This window comes from Eulemur rufifrons, chromosome 14 (assembly GCF_041146395.1).
Source record: "Eulemur rufifrons isolate Redbay chromosome 14, OSU_ERuf_1, whole genome shotgun sequence".
NCBI lineage: Eukaryota > Metazoa > Chordata > Mammalia > Primates > Lemuridae > Eulemur > Eulemur rufifrons.
Window position 1 is genome coordinate 28,023,840 of NC_090996.1, and position 22,488 is coordinate 28,046,327.

At 42.5% G+C, this 22,488-nt stretch overlaps 1 protein-coding gene and 1 pseudogene across 3 annotated transcripts in view; one reads left to right on the top strand and one right to left on the bottom strand.

Annotated features, from left to right (window-relative positions):
• The window catches only part of SNX29 (sorting nexin 29), a 439,800-nt gene that overhangs the window by 386,990 nt on the left and 30,322 nt on the right, over nucleotides 1–22,488 (bottom strand). For all 3 annotated transcript variants that reach the window (XM_069486909.1, XM_069486910.1, XM_069486911.1), the window contains one exon: nucleotides 8,877–9,001. In XM_069486909.1, the coding sequence (XP_069343010.1) occupies nucleotides 8,877–9,001 (125 nt within the window). The remainder of the gene's footprint in view (nucleotides 1–8,876; nucleotides 9,002–22,488) is intronic.
• On the top strand, nucleotides 21,847–21,902 carry LOC138394931 (U6 spliceosomal RNA; annotated as a pseudogene).

Genomic DNA, 22,488 nt, shown 5'->3' on the forward strand with positions numbered 1-22,488 from the left:
AAGAAAAATGAGGGTTCTACCAAGCCAAAGAAGACAGGCGGATGGATGTGAGGTCAGAAACCAACAGAATCAGCCAAACATGGTATCGACCATTCCAGGACCAAGGTAAACCAAGTTCCTTCATATTCTAGCCTGAGAACGGGGTGAATACAGCTGCTCACAATACCCCGCCACACTCCAATTGGGACGAGCCCAAGTGCACAGCACAAGTGGGCTGGCAAAGCAGGGTTTCCAGAAAGGGCCCTAGCTCTGTCACTTGGCCATCGTCCTACTGGCCGCAAGACTGTCTCCCGGAACTAGAACACAGGAACTGTGGCTTAAACATGAATCATACATAATAAAAACTTGTATAAAGTGTGTATACCTGATACTTTTTCTTTGCTTTTTCAAAAACTGTGGTAAAATGTACACAGTAAAATTTACCACATTAACCAGTGTTAAGTGTACAATTCAGTGGCATTAAGTACATACAGTGTTGTGCAACCATCACCACTATCTGTTTCCAGAACTTTTTCATCATCCCAAATAGAAATTCTACACCCATTAAACACTAACTCCCTCATTTTCCGTCTTCTCCCCCTGTAACTTCTAGTCTACTTCAGTCTCTGTAAAGTTGACTGTTCTAGGTACCTGATATAAGTGGAATCATACAATATTTGTACTTTCGTGTCTGGCTTCTTTACTTAGCACAATGTTTTCAAGATCCACCCATATTGTAGCATGTGTCAGTACTTCATTTTGTCTTATAGGTGAATAATATTCCATTGCATGGACAGACCACGTTTTGTTCATTCATTCATCTGTTGATGGATACTTGGGTTATTTCCACCTTTTTGGCTATTGCGAATAATGCCGCTATGAACACGGATGTACAAGCATCTGTTTGAGTCCTTGCTTTCAATTCTTTTAGGTTACATGTACACCTAGGAGTAGAACTGCTGGCTAATATGGTGACTCTGTTTAACTTTTTAAGGACCCACCAAACTATTTTCCACAGTGGCTGTACCATTTTACATTGATACTTTTTTTTTTTAATAGAGATGGAACTGCTTTTATTTCTCTGCAACTGAAATTAACTCTGCTCTGAATTCCCCTTCAGTTAGAAAAAACAAATTTCCCAATTAAAGGTAACTTAGGGCCGGGCGTGGTGGCTCACGCCTCTAATCCTAGCTCTCTGGGAGGCCGAGGCGGGCGGATCAGTTTTTGAGCTCAGGAGTTCAAGACCAGCCTGAGCAAGAGCGAGACCCCATCTCTACTAAAAAAATAGAAAGAAATTAGCTGGACAACTAAAAATATATATATATATATAAATTAGCTGGGCATGGTGGCACATGCCTGTAGTTCCAGCTACTCGGGAGGCTGAGGCAGGAGGATTGCTTGAGCCCAGGAGTTTGAGGTTGCTGTGAGCCAGGCTGACGCCACGGCACTCTAGCCAGGGCAACAGAGTGAGACTCTGTCTCAAAAAAAAAAAAGAAAAAGAAAAAGGTAACTTAGTCCCTTCAAGATTTTTTTTTTTATTGTGGTAAAATCACAACATAAAATTCACTGTTTTAACCATTTCAAAGTATACAATTCAGAACTTGAAACATATTTAATGAATGAATAAATGCATAATAATCTGAAACACTAGATTACTTGTGAAGACTTTAATAGATTTAAATTCAAAAACAAAACATCCCTACTGACTCCATAGAACAAACACCAACTATCCTGGTGAGGGTGGGTGGAGATTACAAAACTAAAACAGGAAAAGGAGCAGGAATTGCCACCTATTGCCCATGTGTGACCCAGCTCCTCCCCGACCTCTGTGCCATCATCCTGCTACGGCCTCATGGACCTCTTTAACATGGCTGCAACCTGCCAAGCCTGCTGTGCCTGCCCAGCCACGGAAGCAGAACCCACACCAGGTACTCCAACAGAAGGAATCCAATACAAAAATTTCTGAAGAGCTATCAAGCCAAATAAGGAGATAATTAATGAGGCTACCTAGAGATTACTGGTATCAGAAAGCCAGAGGAACAGAAGAAGAAGGTGGTATTACCAGGGCTGCCGGACTGTAGGAGTAAAGTGGGGTGAGAAGACGCAGGCCTAACCAGCAGTCCCGTGGGAGTCCATGGACCATGAAGGAAGCACAGCCACTGCTGGGGAAGCCACCTGGAGCAGGGGTGAGTGGAAGAAATACTCTAGCTACTCATCACAATCTATCCTCTCTTCTTCCTGAACCCCCAGCCCACTATGCAGGGGCTAAGTGGCTCAGTTTCCACTGCACCCAATCAGCGGTCACCGATTCACTCACCTGAGTCACTCATTTCTGCCATATGTCTGGCCCCTGTTAGCATCTTAAGTTTGAGTCCCTGAGCTATAATGGTGCAGCCTAGTACACCTGGCATTCACCCCCATTATACAAGAGTCCACAGCACCTCCTTTATTGAAAAGTGGGAAACTTCTCTAAGATCCAAAAAAACAAGGCCTTTTGGAATTTGTGTCTCCTGTCCTTTTAGACGCGTACCCCACCACATGCTAAAGAATCACTTACATTCTCACAGGAGCAAAGCAAAAGACCCATGGAACTTACAAGTTGGATAATTATGGTCTAAGAACTGACAACTCCGAGGCCAAATGGAGTCTTGATTTATGAGACATCAGGATAAAACACCTTTGAAACAGAAGTATCAGTCCAGCCGCACCAGATCTTAACATGCTGGGACACTTTCATGCCACTTAGGAAACACCCACTGGCCCAAGTCCTCTCCCAACTCAGATGTCAAACACCCTCCCCAGGACCCTGTGGACAACCCCATAATCCAACAACTCACAGGTTAACACCCAGCCCCTAGGGGATGGTGCCCTGGCTTCTGGCTCCCTCCCTAATGCAAGCCAGTTCCTACCAGCTGTTAACCATTTGTATTACCCTGGACAGAGCTCAGTATTTTCTCCGTACCTTTAGCAGACACCCTTTCAGGGTCTCTTTCCCCAGGAGCAGCTGATTTGCAAGTTCATGAATACAACAGAGAAACACCAAGAGGGAACTGAAAGCGTTTAGAGGATGGGAGGGTTGGGGAGTGGACTTCCCCTCACCATCAAAAGGATGGGCCCAGGGTTCTCCTGGCACATGCAGCTGCTTCCAGAATTAATCTTCTACAGAAATGAAATTGTTACCCAAGGTGACCCAATGAAGCAAAACTGCTTTGAGTCAAATGTAATCAACCACTTTCAAAAATCCCCACTGAGGATCAAGGAAGTTGGTTCCTCTAATTTTACAGTAGGGAGTGTATTAATACCACCTGCTTCCAACTGACTGTGAAATTGTGTACAGAGAGTGGAGGATGGGGGTCCAGCTTCCCGGGAAAATGAGCAGCATGTCCGAAATCAAAGTCATTATATCGAACATAGTCCTCTGGTGGCCTCTTCTACGTAGGTGGCTCGGTTTCTTACAATACGCTGGAGCTACAAGGATGAGTGAGAACGGACCCAGTCCCTGACCTTCGAGAGACAGAGACACAGTCCAGAAAACAGGTTGGGGTGTGGTGGTGCAAGCCTGTAGTCCCAACACTTGGGGAGGCTGAGCCAGGAGGATCGCTTGAGCCCAGGAGTTTGAGGTTGCAGTGAGCTGTGATGGTGCCACTACACTCTACCTGGGGCAACCAAGTGAGACTCTGTCTCCAAAAAATTAAAAAAAAAAAAAAAAAATGATGCTCGGTCAATTGGATATCCGTAAGGGGAAAAAAACAACCTTTCTCACATGTCCCACGTATAAAAATAAATTCCAGGTAAATTACAGATCTCAAAATAAAAGGTAAAACAAAACTAGCAAATCAACATAGAATATCTTCATCGCTTTGGAATAGGCAAAGATTTCTTAAGCAGGAAAGTTGGATCAATAGGATAATAGATAAATTGGGCTATTAAAATAAAGTACCTCTGTTTAGAGATATCATTAAGAGAGTGAAAGGTAAACTACAGAGTGGGAAAAGATGTTTGCAGGGCATGTATCCTAGCAAGGACTTGTATCTAGAAATATATAAAGAACTCCCACAAATCAGTAACAAAAAGATAGCAACCCAATTAACAACAGGCAAAAGATCTGAACAGCTACTTCACTAAAGAGGATATCTGAACGGCCAATAAGCACACAAGAAGGGGATCAACAGCATTGCTCATCAGGAAATGACAGCTGAAACCACAAAGAAATACTTGTACACTCTTGGGGACAATGTGAGTGTTGGCAGGGATGTGGAGCCACCACAACTCTGTACAAGACTGACTGCTGATGGAAATGTGAACTGGTATAACCACAGTTTCTACTCAAGCTCAGGGTATACGTATGTACCCTCTGACTAATTCCAGTCCTAGGCCCAACTGAAACGCAAATATATACACATTCACCAAAACACACATACGAGAACAGTCATAGCAGCACAATTTATAATAGCCCCAAAGTGGCAATGATCCAAATGCTATCAGTAGCAAAGCAGATAAATAAGCTGTAAAAGCTAAACATCGATACAGGCGAATGAGCTCCTGGTATGCCAACAACATAGCAGAGTCTTACAAAACATTGACGAGTGAAAGAAACCAGACACAAAAGAGAACACGTTAAATTATATTCAGAATCAGGCAGAACTGATCCATGGTGTGAGAAGTCAGAGCAGGGGTTATCTCTGGGGAGAAGGTGGGCAAAGTACCTGGAAGAGGACACAAGTGGCAGGCGGCTTCTGGGGCCCTGGTAATGTTCTAGTCCTTGACCCTCGTCCTAGTGTAACAGGAGTGGATTGATAAGCAGTGACCATACACTGACCTGCACACTTAGGATTTGTGCATTTATTTGCCTCTACACATTTATCAAAGTTTAGTTTAAAAAAAGTCTATCATGGCCCTGATTCAGCACCACAGGAAAGGCGACAATGGAACTCCACGAAGTGAGTTGTTGCAAACCTTACATGTCCAAAAAATTATTTCCTTTATCCTGGACCATAATCCCAAAAGGGCCAGAGTAAAATATCAAGATGTGGGAATGAGAAGCACTTTCCTCTTGATTCTAACAAGAAAAACAACAGCACAGCGCAACAATAAATGGCGACCAACACCTATCCCAAGTGTGAAGGGCAACAGGAACAGGTGGACACTGTGGCGAACTAGAAGACGTCGTCCCCATCTACAGAGGGCAGTGGTATCCCCCCAGCCAGTCACCAGTGCAAATGTGGGCCCAGTGTCACAGACCATGCAGTTTAAGCTAGAAATCCATATTTCGACAGGAAATCTCACAACTTTTAAATGTTGGAAACTTTTTTAAAAAATTTTAAGCACAGTGCAGAAGGCCACCAGTTTCAAACCTCAATCCTCCATGCACGCTGACCCCCAAGGACCAAATGCAGTGATGCCGCTGGTGGACAGTCGGCAGTACCTACTGTATTGTGATTTTTAACCATAGCTTTGTGTTCAGTCATTACTTTGAAGTTCAGCTTTTCTCTCTTCAAAAGATAGTGCTCCTCAAATGTAAACAGAGCTAATGCAACAGGCTTGTGACTTAATTCACCGTTATTTATTCTCCCCCGTCACTTTCGATTTAGTTAACTGAGCTGCAGTGGGCCACAGAGGAGCGCTAATGGGCACGGGCCTGCTGCCAGAGGAGGGGGTGCTGGGGAGAGGCATGAGCTGGATGTCAGCCTGACCTGGGTCAGAATCCTCAGCTCTGCCTTTACCAGCTGTGGGAAGTTGGGCGACTTATTAACTTATTTGATCTCAGTTTCATCATTTGAAAACTGAACGCGCCATTGCTTACCCTGGAAAGCTGTCACCACGTTATCAGCCAACACCAGCCGCCCCCAGCTCTGCACCAGGGCCTGGGCTTTGCGGGCACTTTCTCCTGCAGCCACCACCACCGACCTGAGAGGCAGGTCCTGTTACTCTCTTTATTTCACACGTGAGGAAATAGAAGCTCAGAGAGGGGATGTCACAGAGAGCTCATGTGTGACAAGTCACTGAGCGGGGATTTCAACCCTGTCGCCTGACTCTGGAGCTAGTGTTCTTTAACGCTGCGCTACATAAAGTGCCCCGCTCCGCAGCCAGCAGGGGTGGGGGGGCAAGTCATACTCATTTCCATCCGATCCTTCTCTTTGGATTTCATTTTCTCCACTCTGTCTGAATGCATCATTCCAATGCCTGTAAGAACAGCTACAAAAAGCCATTGATCTCATCATTCCCAACTCGTAGCAGTGGAAAAGCCATCTGCCCCCCTCCCTTGTGAGGGATTTAATCAAACATACCATAGAAGGAGAGAGGTTTCAATCAGACAAGCACTACCGAGCAGCCAGGGGATGGGTAATTAACACTACCGACCACGACGGCAAGGAAGCCCTGGGCGGCCACTCAAGGGCTAAGCTAGTCTGGTCTTTTCCCTGCTTCTCATGGGCAGGAGGCTGCCCGGCACATGCTGGTCAGCAGGAAACAGCAGAGACTGTGCCCGTTCACCCGTTCGCTCACGAAGCAGGTGCAGAAGTCGTGCTAAGACACAGAGAAGCAGCAAGAACTAGAATGCTGGAGATGCCTCGCAAACATGTTGGTGCTTCTCTGATTATCAAGGCCAACCAAGTAACAAGAAGACAACAACTCTAGTCTGGATGGGAACAGAAAGAGCCACTCTTCTTGGACAAAGCGTCAGCGGGTTTGGCAGGGACGAGATGTGGGAGAGGTTCAAAGTTAAAACGGTGTTGGGAAGAGGACGGTAACTAGTTAAACATTTATTAGGTGTTCTAACTAAAACAGCCGCTTCAAATGAGGTTCTCAGTGAGTCCTCCTGACAACCAACCCCCCAAGACGGGGGAGACTCTCCCTCTTTGCAAGTGCAAACAATCTAAGGCTCAGAGGGAACCTTCCCAAGGGCATATGAGAGTTAGTCTTGCAGTCTGACTTCAAAGCCAGGGTTGCCTCTGCCTTGCCCAGCAGCTGCCCTCCGCCCGTTGGACGCAGACCAAGAGCCACCTGGCTGACTCTGCACCAGTTCCCCTAAGGTCACTCCCCAGAGACAGGTAAGATGGAAACAAGAAGAAATATTAGGACCCAGGAAGCCCAGGGGTTCTCTGAGAAAAAGCTATGCCCTTGAAAAGCTCATGAACCAGCCCACGACACTCACTAAGCCACCCCGATCAGGGGCTCAGGACAGCATCCCAGAGACGGGAATCCACGGACATAGTCGAGGCTGACATCTGAGGAGGCCCAGGCAGTGATTTCTACTGAAGCCCCTGATGCTGGCTTTTCTCTAAACTGGCTCCCCTCCGCCCCCGGCTTTTTAAGGAGGCAGGAGCACAGGAAAATGGAAGAAAATCCAACAGTGACAGGAATCCCTCTAGAGGCTGTCCCTCGGCCCTACTGGGAACCACATTTGTTACTGAAAATGAGTAACTGGTGAGATGAACAAGAGTCAAAGATCTGTTGAAGTCATCACATATTCTATACAAGTATCAAAATATCATAAGTACCCCATACATTTGCACCAATATTATGTGCCAATTAAAAATTTTTTTAATTTTTAAAAAAAAGGCCAGGCACAGTAGCTCATGCCTATAATCCCAGCACTTTGGGAGGCCAAGGAGGGAGGGTTGCTTGAGGCCAGCAGTTCCACACCACCCTGGGCAACATAGCAAGGCCCCATCTCTACAAAAAATAAAATTAGTTGGACATGGTGGCATGCGCCTGTAGTCCCAGCTACTCAAGACGCCGAGGTGGGAGGATCCCTTGAGCCCAGGAGGCTGAGGTTGTAGTGAGCTATGATGGGGCCACTGCGCTCCAGAAGGAAGACACAGCGACATGAGGGAGAGGGAAAAACTAAGGATTCAGTTAGCAGGGAATTTCCAGACACCTCCACCAAACACGAGGTCTGACTTTTTGCTATGAAAGGAGAACTAGCAAAAGACAAGACATTTTACTCAGCAATAACACTGACATTATCACAGTGACAAGAAAGATTCAGGGATGTGGGGTGGCAGCCACAAGCGGGGCTGGAAAGAACCTGCTCTTTGAAAGGGAGGGGAGGGAGGAGACCACAGGACATTTTTCACATGACATGATACACTTCAAGGTTCAGATCCAAAGCAAACCACTCTGAGTAGTTTCCTCAGCCGTACAGTGGCGGTAAGGACTGTCCCTACCACTCACAGGGCTGTCGTGAGAACTGAATGAGATAATTTACATCAAAGACTAACCACGTGCCAGGCTTGCACTAGCATTAACAGCTATTATTATTAATTAGCATCATCCCTGTCATTCACTCAGGAACTGCTTTTAAAACATTAAATGGATGACAGCAGAGCTTAAGCGCAGAGACCTCTGGGATTTCTGTTGCTGTTGTTGAAGATGTTTAATTACGAAATGCCATGTTATCCTTGTGCATAAAATTAAACCAGATTATTAATTTCCCAGGAATTGCCAACCCACATTGGTGAAATAAGCACTGGGCTGCAGGCCCCCAAACCCAGGGGAGACTGTACCACGTGGCTCTGAGAATTGTGCACAAAAGACTACTTCGTTTAAAGATGCCAGACAACACCCTTTTTTTTTTTTTTTTTTGAGACAGGGTCTCACTTTGTTGCCCTGAGTAGAGTGCCATGGCATCAGCCTAGCTCACAGCAGCCTCAAACTCCTGAGCTCAAGCCATCCTCCCGCCTCCGCCTCCCAGAGTGCTAGGATTACAGGCGTGAGCCACCGCACCTGGCCAGCACCCTTATTTTTTTGACTACAAATAAGACGTGGATTTCTGCCCACCCACTCTAGTCCCACAGAATGACTGCCTTGCCCACTATTTAAAAATAAATAGAAATAAAAAGAGAGGGCAAAAGAGAAGACGAGCTCCTCCAAGCCACAGCCAGGCCGTGCAGTACCTGTTTCGGTTTTGCTAGGGAAGCCTGCCGCCTGTTTGATCGCTGCCGCGGTGAGCGCTAATCCTCGACTCCTCTTCAAGCCATGCTGCAGGACAGCTTCGAACTGGGCACACAGGCAGGTTACCCTGCAAGAGAAACAATGACTCATCGATCCACCCGGGGAAGGGAGCAGCAACCAGGGCAGCGCCAGCATCTCCAGAGAGTGAGCGAGCCGTCAGAGGTAAACCACGGCGTGAAGGTAGACGGGAGACATCTGGATTTGCAGGCTTGGTAACTGACCTGCGATGCTCCACAGGCCTCGCTGCATTTAGGTTCATTTCACATAATCAGGGATGCCCCACACAGTCTAGTCATATTCATCTGACCGGTGAAGGCATGGTGACAATTCACAAGGAACAAGAGGAAAGGGAACTGGTGCCAGCCAGAAGGGTGGGGGTGACAATTTAAAAACCAATCAGTTTGGTGTGAGGAGCAGTTGGGTGTATTTTGTTTGTTTTTTTTTTTTTTTTTTTTTTTTTTTTTTGAGACAAGAGTCTCACTCTGTTGCCCTGGCTAGAGGGCCGTGGCGTCAGCCTAGGTCACAGCAACCTCAAACTCCTGTACTCAAGCCCCGAGTAGCTGGGACTACAGGCATGCACCACCATGCCCAGCTAATTTTTTCTATATATTTTTAGTTGTCCATATAATTTCTTTCTATTTTTAGTAGAGATGGGGTCTCGCTCTTGCTCAGGCTGGTCTCGAACTCCTGGCCTACAGCGATCCTCCCCCACCTCGGCCTCCCAGAGTGCTAGGATTACAGGCATGAGCCACCACGCCTGGCTGTGTTGGGTGTTGATTATATCCAATTCACAAGTTTTTCTTTTCTTTTCTTTTCTTTTTTTTTTTTGAGACAGAGTCTCACTCTGCTGCCCTGGATAGAGTGCAGTGGAGTCATCATAGCTCACTGTAGCCTTGAACTCCTGGCCTCAGGCGATCCTCCTGCCTCAGCCTCCTGAGTAACTGGGATTACAGGCTGTGCCACCACACCCCCAGTTAATTTTTTCTATTTTTTAACAGAGATAAAGGTCTGAAAAGGGGTAAAATGTATTATGAGTTGTCTCTTTAAAACCCCCCACCCTTTTTGGGAATTAAAACCTGCATTTTTGCCAGAGACCATTAATCAAAGGGGCAGAAAAATGTTTTGTTCTGTGTTTTCTAGTATCTTTTTTTTTTTTTTTTTTTGTCGCCCCTTTCCCCTCCCTCTGTTTTCTAGTATCTTAAACCACAGGAGATGGCTCAAAAGGATTGTCCAGAGGTCAGGAGATCATCTTCACTGGTGATAAGGTCTACCACCAACTACAGTTAAACAACAATAGCCCGAAGCCATGACATGTGACACTGGTCACAAAAACCCAAGCCCAACCTCTGAAAACCCCCTTATAAAGCCTTGTATTTTGGCTTAAAGGTGGGAAGGCGGTTTTTTCCAGACGCTAGTCTGCCACCCTCCTCATTTGCAAGCAAATTAATAAATTTCTCTTTCCTTTTCCTCCAACCACTTGTCCTTGTTCTTCATTCTCACTGATTTGGCCTCACCTCCGGGACAACTACCAAACTTTCGGTAACATCTTTAGTAGAGATGAGGTCTCGCTTTTGCTCAGGTTGGTCTTGAACTCCTAAGCTCAAGCAATCCTCCCACCTCAGCCTCCTAGAGTGCTAGGATTAGAGGTGTGAGCCACTGTGTCTGGCCTCCAATTCACAAGTTTTAACTCTAATTCATACTACATGTAGTTTAAGGAACAAGATTATATTTTCAGAGACTGAATTCGCCAGCCTGCCAAATTGGAAACATTGTGTAATTTCATGGCCTGTTACATGCACTAAAAAGATAATATAAATTCTGATTCTTGTTCTTTATTTTGTTATAAGAGATTACACTGTGAACTCAGATCCAGAGCTGATGGAATTTTCAATTAAGTTACAATTACTGTGCATTTAATTGAATTGTTTCTCAATAACCAAAGAAATGGGAGTTTCAGGAACATGTCTTCAAAGAGATGAGGTCACAGCAACTATGCTCAATACTTAGCAATCCAGGGCTCCTGGGCCACTGCCCAGCTGGGTCTGTGGACTTCAGAGTCCTTTCCATTCATTCACGCAACAAATGTTAAGAAATCCTGAACATCTCCCATGTACCAGGCACTGTTCTAAGCTCTGAGGATACAAAGGTGGGAGTGAGGCAGGCAAGGTCTCTGCCTTACCACGTTTGCATGGTTCTAGCAGAGGGAGGTACACAAATAAGCTAACAGACCATTTCAGTTAATGAGAGCTTTGAAGAAAATAACAGGATGAGGTGGTAGGTGGAGATGGGACAAGGACAGGCTTAGATTCTGTGGCCTGAATGGAGGCGGCCTTGGCATTATGACCTTGCTATACCAAAGACGGCAGGCTAGACAGATAGGCCCAGTGCAAAGTCCCTGTGGCCACCACCATGCAGCTCAACCTTGCCTAACTGCAGGCATTTGTTGTTCCACCCACGCCTACACCTGTAGTAATAATAATCCAGGTGTTTATCACTCTGTAGGTGGTAAAATATTTTCAAACCCATTATTTCACTCACTCCTCCCATCAACATTACAATATGGGTGAGACAGGTATTATTATCTCCATTTTCTACCTGAGGCTTAAAGACATTTAAGTGACCTCCCGAACCAGTGTATAATAAGCAGCAACATCTGTACTCCTCCCCACCCAACCCATGCTGATCCAATGCAAATCATACTGTACCCCATACCACAAAGACAAAGATCCTTTATTCTAAGATAAAAGTCCTCTCAATCCCATGCCCAGTCTTTACTCATCATTCTGTCTACACCAGACAAACCTAACACAGCATCAGCAAATACACAGCACTCGTGTCTTTACACTGTATCCGGTGCCGGTAACAGATATCACTAATCCATCCTAGCATTCTAAGCTTCCACTGACAAATGATCAAAGTCGGCCCTTCACAAAAGGAAGCCTATTTGGCATCCCAAACCTAATACTTCCTCTCAACTACACTATTTGGTTTCTATCTTCTATCTTGTCTTTGCTGGATCCCCTGCACCTAGCTTGGTACCTGGTACATAGTGTGAGCTCCACAAATGCCTTTCCAGTGGGTAAGTAAATGGGTGATTAAGCTTGAACCACGGGTCCCAGAATACTCCCCCATATTGAAACAACCCTCTATTACGGGCAGACATCACTCTTAAATATTAAGTGTTCATATGCTAGTCTCTGCACACAGGCACACATTTAAGGGCTTCCCAAAAGCTGGGACACCCACTAAAACTATCTAAATACCACAGCAACCAAAATGGTGGCACACAGCATGTGTTAGTCCATTTTACACTGCTATAAAAAAAACACCCAAGGCTGAGTAATTTATAAAGAAAAGAAGTTTATTTGGTTCATGGTTCTGCAGGCGGTACAAGAAGCATGGCCCCACATCGCTTCTGGTGAGGATTTCAGGGAGCTTCCAAACAAGGTGGAAGGCGAAAAGGGAGCAGGTGCGTCACATGGCAAGAGTGGGACCAAGAAAGGGAGGAGGGGGTGCCAGGCTCTATTAAACACACTTAGCAAGAGGAGAAGGCAGTTCTCACTGAACTAATAAAGCAAGAACTCACTCTATTGCGGGGAGGGCACCAAGCCATTCATGAAGTGGATCCCTCATGATCCAAACACCTTCCACTAGACCCCACATTCAACACCAAGGACAAAATTTCAACATGAGATTTGGAGGGGCCAAACATCTAAGCCATATCATAGCAAAATGGACCTGGACCAGGGCCCTGTCTCTGAGGGAGAAAAAAAAAAAAAACCATGGACTTTGTTTAGAGTTCTCCATAATTAACCAAAGCCTCTACCTTTAAAAGAATAGCCTGCAAATGCAACAATCAACCCAATAATCTCTGTCCCTGTGTGTGGTTCCAGCGCACAGGTCAGTAACTGGCAGGCCAGCTCTAGATAAAACCTGTCCCCGAAGGGGAACGGAATGCAGATGAACAGCACAAACCCAGGCAACGCGTTTGGGTTTCATCACCAGTACTACCTCTAGGGGCACACAGGTCACAACTAACCTAACATAGCAGAAAAACTCAGGTGATGCTAGTCCTAATTAGCTCATTATGTCACCTTCCTTGCACCCTCCCCATGTCCCCTTTTCACCTTGACATTTGACTTGAGCCTGTAACTATTCAAGACTTAGCTCAAGTGTCCCCTCCGCCAGGAAGCTTTCCTGTGTGGTTCCTCATTGTGAGCTTCTTTGTGCACAGAACTTGCCACTCCCTCTGTGAATGGTCTGATGTCCACTGCCTTCTCCTCTTGCTAACTGTGAGCCACCCTGCACTTAGCACCACGCCTGGCTACTACAGAGCATGAGACCAAAATGGTCCCTCCCATCAGGGAACTCAGGTTATGAACTTGATATACATGTTGGGGAGAGACTCATCTCAGAGGATCTTGTATAATTTATACTTCAAATCCAGGTCAGTTAAGACCAGTGAATTCAGGAGAACACACTTGTCCAAGCACACAAATCACCCCTTTAGCATGTGGTGGGCACACCATGGGGGCACTGATTTATAACCATGTCATCCTAAGGTTTTCCACTGCTTCTTGGCTTTGCCCAGTTTTATCATAATTCCTGCAAAATGCAAGGGGCCCCTGCTTTAGTGCAGCTCTTTATTTGCTCAGCTCGGTCCCTACTATTTCCCAGAATGCTCTCTGCTGAATGCTCGCTGGCTCCACCGTGGTGGGTTCGCTGCCTCCACGGCATTTTATCACATCAAACTCCATTCCAAGTTAATGAATTGGGGACACATTTTGAATTAAGTGGGGTACTTCACAACAGTGAATGTTTTAATGTTAAAAAAAAAAACAACTCAACAAAGTCACTCCAAGTTCTTATGCATACCAGATGAATGGAATAAATAAAATGTGGTATATGCACACCACAGAATACTATTTGGCAACAAAAACGAATAAAGTACTGACACATGCTATGACATGGATGAACTTTGAAAATATTATGCTAAAGGAAAGAAACCAGACCCAAAAAAAACCCACACACTGTATGATTCCATGAAATGTTCAGAAAAGGTAAAAAGAGACGGTCCCCACCTTAATGATGGTTTGACTTACAATTTTTCGACTTTACAATGGGATTATCAGGATATAACCCCATCATAAGTTGAGGAGCATTTGCCTATAGGTTGTCCAGGGCTAGAATTAGAAGCAGGGATTAATTATAAATGGACGCAAGGGCATTTGAGGGGAAACTGAAAATGTTCTAAAACTGAATCTTGGCGATGGCTGCACAACTCTACAAATTTACTTAAAAAAAAAAAAAAAAAAAAAAAAAAAAAACCAGAATCACTGAATTGTATGCTGACAAGGGGTAGATTTTTATGGCATGTAAATTAGACTTCGAATAAGCTGTTTTAAAAAAAAAAAAAAACTTCCCTCAAAGTGCTCAGTGAAAGTTTGATGAAGTAGGAAAGTATTTAATGAATAGAAAATGAAATAACTTCCTCCTGCTGAATTTAAAACTATCCACCAACACCAGCATAGCTGGACCCTATGGGAGCTCAACTAGTTTACTGTTAAGATTCGCCAAGCATTTGTTTCCATGAGGTTTGTCCTATATTTCAAGACTGCTTAACCTGCCACATTAACCTATAAAAAGATTCATAAGAATCCTATACTTTTTTATGGCAACAACAGACAGGATCAACAATAAATGCTGCTTTTTTATAAATTGCATCAAATTAACCCTGTGACAGAGGGCATATTTCAAATTGGTTCTTTTTCTATGTTACAGCTTTACAGTTTTTTTGTAGAAAACCAAGTATAATCATGAAAACGGACTGGATTATCTTCATTTGTAAAAACTCCAATGTTACCTGGAATGGAGTCAGCTATAGCCATAAAACCCAGCCAGTTAACAGCATTAGACATATCTCAGATTTAAGACACTATAATAAGCCAAGGCCATTACATGGCAATCATTTGAAATGGGCCTTGCCCTACATTTATGTTTTACAAATTAAGTTTTCAAAAAGGTTCACACCCTTTACCCATCAATTTCACTGGCAGAAATCAGTCTTAGACTATCCTCTACAAATCAGATAACTCAAGAATAAAAATATTAAAAACAATATTGTTTGCACTAGTGAAAAAGTAGAAACTGCCTAAATATTTAACACTTGGGGAAGTGGTTGGACAACCAATAGCCCAGTATGTAATCAAACATTATTTAGCCCTTAAAAATATTTACCAAGAGCTTATACTGATAAGCCAACATGTTTAGAATATAAAATGAAAAATAAGCAGCATATGGAACTATATGTTAAGTATGCTCTCAATTATGTTTTTAAAAAAAACCACAAAAAACAATTCAGAAGGAATTAAGTAAAAAAAAAATTAAGAGCCACTTTCTTGGTGAAAGAATTACTGGTCATGTTTTTCTTACCTTCACACTTTTCTAAGCTTAGCCATTTTCCAAAACAAGCATTAAAAAAGTATTTGTGACTCACAAACCAGAAGTATTGCTACCTTGAACTACAGATAAAGAATGAAGAAATATGGTTTAAAGGTTTTGGTGAGGAAAACTCATGCAACTATTTAAAATACAGATAACTTGGAAATAGCATTTTTAAAAAGGTTAGATTATAATGTTAAATGAGAAAAACAGCTCTACAAAAAGATAAAAATGTTTCTCACCCACAAATTAAAAAGTATTATAATAAAACTATAACATCAAAAGTTGATTTTTTTTATCTGGAAACGACACCAATTGGACATCAGACTGAGGTGGGGGGTGGGGGAGGGGATGGGGGTATGCCTACACAATGAGTGCATTGCGCACCGTTTGGGGAGTGGTAACACTTGAAGGTGCTGACTCGGGAAAGGGGGGGTGGGGAAAAAAATATGAAACTATTGTTTTTAACTTGCACTGTTCACTTAATAATTTATCATGAATATTTCCCATATTATTTCATATCATTGTACAAGAAATAATGTATACATTATGAGGACATACTGTATCTAACAAGATATACTGTTAGACTCTTTGATTCTGTAAAATTAAATTGAAAAAAAAATAAAAAATAAAAAAAATAATAAAAAAAGGAAAAAATATAAAAAATAAAATAAATAGCTACATAGTAAAAAAAAAAAAAAGTTGATTTTTTTAAGTAGACAAAACTAGGAGAGGGGAATTCCATTCATAATAGTAAAAAAGGTAAAATTAATCATACTTTAATGTGAAAAAGATAAGTCCCGTATGAAAAAAATCATAAGGCCAGGCGTGGTGGCTCACGCCTGTAATCCTAGCACTCTGAGAGGCCGAGGTGGGTGGATCATTTGAGCTCTGGAGTTCAAGACCAGCCAGAGCAAGAGCGAGACCCCATCTCTACTAAAAATAGAAAGAAATTATATGGACAGCTAAAAATATATATAGAAAAATTAGCCGGGCATGGTGGCGCATGCCTATAGTCCCAGCTACTTGGGAGGCTGAGGCAGGAGGATCGCTTAAGCCCAGGAGTTTGAGGTTGCTGTGAGCTAGGCTGATGCCACTGCACTCTAGCTCGGGAAACAGAGTGAGATTCTGTCTCAAAAAATAAAAAAATAAATGAAAACAATCATAAAATTTTATTAAAGGGTATAAAGTTCAAGATAAATAAACAAAGACATAATTTTCCTGAATAGGAAGACATACTAAAAAAAAAAGTCAATTCTTCCCACATTAATGTATAACTTGATACAATTCCAATAACAATTGCAGCAAGGACTTGGTGCAGTGTGGTTTAAGGTTCAGGGATAAACAAAACAAACTCATGGAACAGTACAGACAGTCCCTCCCAAAAACATCCAAATAAATACGGAAACATTTTACATATAATAACAGTAGCATTTCAGTTCAGATGGGCAAGAATGGATTATTTATGGGCTGAAAAAAATAAGGATAAACTTCTATCTCAAACCACAGATAGAACTAAATTCCAGAAAGGTCACTATCAAAGAAAAATGTTAAGTATAAGAAAAAGAAAACTTGCCGGGCACGGTGGCTCCTACCTGTAATCCTACCACTCTGGGATGCTGAGATGGGAGGATTGCTAGAGCCCAGGAGTTCGAGACCAGCCTGAGCAAGAGCAAGACCTCGTCTTTCCTATAAATAGAAAGAAATTAGCCACACAACTAAAAATAGAAAAAATTAGCCAGGCATGGTGGCACGTGCCTGTAGTCCCAGCTACCCGGGAGGCTGAGGCAGGAGGATTGCTTGAGCCCAGGAGTTTGTGGTTGCTGTGAGCTAGGCTGATGCCATGGCACTCTAGCCCAGGCAACAGAATGAGACTCTGTCTCAAAAAAAAAAAAAAAACAAAAAAAGAAAAGAAAAAGGAAACTTTTACTGTAAAAATAACAGAGAAAAATACTGAAGAACCTGAGGATAAGATACAGTACTCTAAAGCCAAAAATTTTAAAGGTTCCCAGAATTAATTATGTAAAATTTTAAAATGTCTACATGGTAACAGATATCATAAATACAGTGAAACAATAAATGAAGTGACAGACTGGAGAAAATATTTATAGCACATGTAACTGAAAAAAAAATTCATATTCACAGAATATGAAGAGTTTCTACAAATCAAAAAGAAAAAGACAAGCACTCAAAAAATAAAAAATAAAGAAGGTGAACAAACCAGCCACAAAAGAATAAAATACAGTTGGCCAGTAAATGTATGAAAAGACATTCAACATCAATAATAGCCAAGAAAGTGCAGCAACACTAAGATACCAATTTAGGACTATGGACATTAAAACCAATGATCCTGCTGGCGAGAGTATGAAGAAATGGGGATTGTTGATGGGAATACGAATATGAATTGCTACATCTTTTTGCAAAGAGATCAGGTAATATAATTTTTTTAAAGGCCCATACCCTTTGACTCAGCAATCCCACTTCTAGGAATTTACCCTATAAAAATAAAGGCACCACCAATTAGAAAATGAACTAGACATGAACAGACAGTTCATCAAAACCGATACACAGGCCGGGCGCGGTGGCTCACGCATGTAATCCTAGCACTCTGGGAGGCCGAGGCGGGAGGATCGCTCGAGGTCAGGAGTTCCAGACCAGCCTGAGCAAGAGTGAGACCCCGTCTCTACTAAAAATAGAAAGAAATTATATGGACAACTAAAATATATATACAAAAAATTAGCCGGGCATGGTGGCGCATGCCTGTAGTCCCAGCTACTCGGGAGGCTGAGGCAGTAGGATCGCTTAAGCCCAGGAGTTTGAGGTTGCTGTGAGCTAGACTGACGCCACGGCACTCACTCTAGCCCGGGCAACAGAGTGAGACTCTGTCTCAAAAAAAAAAAAAAAAAAAAAAAACCGATACACAGATGGCCAATAAGCCCATGAAAAGATATACAGCATTAGCCATTAGGGAAATGCAAATTAAAACCACAATGGGGCCAGGCGCAGTGGCTCACGCCTGTAATCCTAGCACTTCAGAATGCCAAGGTGGGAGGATCGAGGCAGAAGGATCATTTGAAACCAGGAGTTCAGGACCAGCTTGGGCAACATAGCAAGACTCTGTCTCTACAAAAATTTTTTTAAAAATTTAGCTGGGCATGGTGACCCACACCTACAGTCCCAGCTACTTAGGAGGCTGAAGCAGGAGGACCGCTTGAGCCCAGGAGTTTGAGATTGAAGTGAGCTATGATCATGCCACTGCCCTCTAGATTGGGTGACAGAACAAGACAGGGAGGGAGAGAACAGGAAGGAGGTGGGTGTGGTTATAAAAGAACAACACAAGGATCCTGTGATGATGAAACTAGTCTGTATCTTGATAGTGACAGTGGAAACGGGAACCTACACGGTGATAAGATCGCACAGAAGTAAATACACACACACACACACACACACACACACACAAAGTACAAGCAAAACTAGGGAAATCCGAAATACCATCCCAGAGTTTGGTAAAATGTTACCATTGGGGAAAACTGAGTAAAGGGTAAAAAGGATCTTTCTGGGTTTTCTTGTTTGTTTGTTTGTTTGTTTTTTGAGACAGAGAGTCTCACTCTGTTGTCCTGGGTAGAGTGCAATGGCGTTCAAAATATTACATAGGCATTTAAAAACAATGAGATGCCATATTTCATAAACCCTAGGAAGCACTTTTTTCCCCCACATTTTAACATCAGGCGTGCCTCATCATTGATGAAATTGTATAATTAAAATTGGCATAGGTTTTTCTTTCTTAATTATACATAAAGATGCTACTGCTGGTAAGCTACACTATTACATTATCTATTAACCTAGAAAAATATCCAAAATATGTATATGGCCAGGTTTATTAAAAACAAAAAAAAACAAATTATAGAGAGTAATGTAAATAGTGTGATTCCATTTAAAGGAAGAAGAGAAGAAAGAGAGAAGTGGGCTCTGATGAGAATTTCCTCTCAATTATCAAACTATCTACCACCATTTGGGTGGTCTATGCATAAAGCAAAGATGATGAGGGCTGAGGGCTAGGTACCTCACCTCTCTCTGCATGACAGCGCCAGCATGCAACAGCCTCCCACACCCCTTGTGTGCAAAGGGTCCCAGGACCAGAAAAGCAAATCAGCACAAAACTCTTATTAGTCTTCCATGCCTTGGTCCAGCCCCCATCTCTGTGCTAAGTAAATGGAACCAAAATAAATCGTAGCCCAGAGATAAAGGGCCAAAAAGATCTAGGAGAAAGTTGGCAACCATCTAGAAATGGATCCCTGTCCTCTCCCATAGACCATACGAACATGAACTCCAGATGGATTAAATGCTTAACTGTAAAAATAAAAATCGTACAAGAAAGTAAAAGACCACATGCACAATCTAATGTTAGGGAAGATCTTTACGAACACTGAAAACCCAGAAACTGATAGATAGGTAAGTAGGTAGGTAGGTATATGTATAAGTAAAAAGACACTTGACCATGTAAAAATTTTTAAATGTAGTATTATAATAGATACTACTATCTGAGCTCAAAAAGATAATGGGCAGATTTGAAAATATATCAGTATTTGCAATGCAAAGAACAGATGAAAGGTTAATTAACATACAAAGAGCTCTCACAAGTTGACAAGGGACAAATGAAGCAATAAGAAAATGGGCAAATAATATAAAGAAGCTTTGCACAAAAGGGCAAAGCCAAATAGCCAAAAAACATACATATACATATATATATTTTTTTAAAGACACTGAAATTTGCTAGCAATCAAGGAAATGCAAATGGAAGTCTCAGTGAGCCACCACTTTTCATCCATCAGACAGACAAAACTTCAAAATAACACTCAAGGCTATTACTAGCAAGGAAGAAGAGAAAAAGGTAGCCTCATGCATTCCTGGTAGAAATGCTCAGAAAGCTAAAAGCTGTTCTTTCTGACTCAGCAACCCAACTCCTGGAAATCTATACCAAAAAAAAAAAAAATGAAATCCTCAGTACTTAAGGAAAGATGCTCAAGGATGTCTAGTGCTTCATTATGCAAAGCAATGAAAATTGGAAACAAAGTCAGTATCCAGTAGGCAATTGTTTATACATCTGAAACATGCAATATAATGCAGCCTTTTAAAAAGAATTATTAGAACTATAACTTGGAAAGGTTTCAAAAGGGGAGTGCCAAGAGAAAAAATAAAAATGCAGAACATTATATATGATCCTATTTTTATAAAACAATGGCAATAACAGCGATATATGTGTGTACATATGTATATATACACATGTATATTTTATTTGTAAATAATTATATGAGCATAAAAAAAAAACAGAACAAATAATTCTTGGTCATTAACATAAGTTACCCAGGAAGAGGGAGAAAATACGAGAGAGAAAAAAGGTGCCCCTCCCCCTCCTCCAAAAATAAAACAGTTGACAAAAACCACAAACAATGCAAGCTTGGCAACAGAGAAAACTCACGAGGCAGTAGTTTTCAAGGTACTGCACGTGACGGTTTGAAGACAGAATACAGGCATGTAAAAAGAATCAAATTAATCTTCTTCCAGAGGAACGAGAAATTGGAAAATTAACCTATTTTTAAATGGATTGAATCACAATTTCTGACAATTTTCAAAAGTTACTAATAGAAACAAAATAACTACCCTCCCTGGGGTGGACAGATCTCCCACTCTTGGTCTAGATGCAAACACTGCTTGGAGTTCTCTTGGCAGACGAGGAACTTCAAAATCAGGAACAGGAGCTGGCAGCAGAGATGGAATCCGCTACAGGAGCCAGGAGCCGGTATATCAAAACGGGAAAAGAGAATGAAGAAAAACAAGAACTTCTGGATACAGAAGGAATGAATAAATAAGACGTGAAGAGACAGAGAAGTAATATTAAGTCAATGGCCAATAGGATCTCCAAGTTTGGTCAGAGTCCATAGCCTGAGAAGACGAAAAATTCAAAACAAAAGCCTGCTTTACAAAAACAAAAAATCAGCTGAGCACAGCTGTATACACCTTTTGTCCCAGCTACTGGGGAGTCTGAGGCAGGAGGATCACTTGAGTCCAGGAATTCGAGGCCAGCCTGGGCAACCTAGCAAGGCCATGCCTGTTAAAAAATTAAAAACAAAAAAAATTTTTTTTTTAAATTTTAAAACCAACATACCCTTGTTTGTATTCATTTCTGGTTGGTGGCCAGCACTGCATGAGACTACCCTTTTCTCTTCTCTCCTGCTAATCATAGTCTTGAGTGTTGTTTTAAGGTTTTGTCAGTCTGATGGGTGAAAAGTGGTGGCTCACTGTCACTTTAATTTGCATTTCCTTGATTGCTAGTGAATTTCAGTATCTTTTTTTTTTTTTTTTTAATATGATTGTTGGCTATTTGGCTTTGCTTGTTTGTGGAGCAAGGAGCATTATCTCTCAGCCCGCAGCATTTGTTCAGCCACTGAATCTCATCAAAGCTCAAGCCTAGTGCTCGCTTCGGCAGCACATATACTAAAATTGGAACAATACAGAGAAGATTAGCAAAAGAAAAAAAAAAAAAAAAAAGCTCAAGCCTAAACCTTCTCAATCCTTCTGTCTCTTCCACCAGACCCTCCTCACTCAGACCTCCGTCCCACGCTCTCCCAGACTCCACCTCACCCGGCCGCCCCCAAGCATCCTGAGCAGAAATGATCTACCTGAAATGCAAATCTGACTGTATCATTATCTTTCCTTCTTTCCTACCCACACCACACTATGCTGTGGGTATACAAGACATCATGTGATTTTAGAGGGAATACAGATGAACATGTTTATATTAATCATTTTTTTTAAGAGATAGAATATCATTCTGTCACTCAGGCTGGAGTGCAATAGCACCATCATAGCTCACTACAGCCTCCAACTCCTGGGCTCAAGCAATCCTTCTGCCTCAGCCTCCCAAGTAGTTGGGTTTACAGGCACACACCACCACACCCAGTTAATTTTTTTTATTTTTTTTTTGTAGAGACAGGGTCTCATTATGTTGCCCAGGCTGGTCTCGAACTCCTGGCCTCAAGCAGTCCTCCTGCCTTGGCCTCCCAAAGTGCTGGGATTACAGGAGTGAAGCTCCATGCCCAGCCTATGTTAATA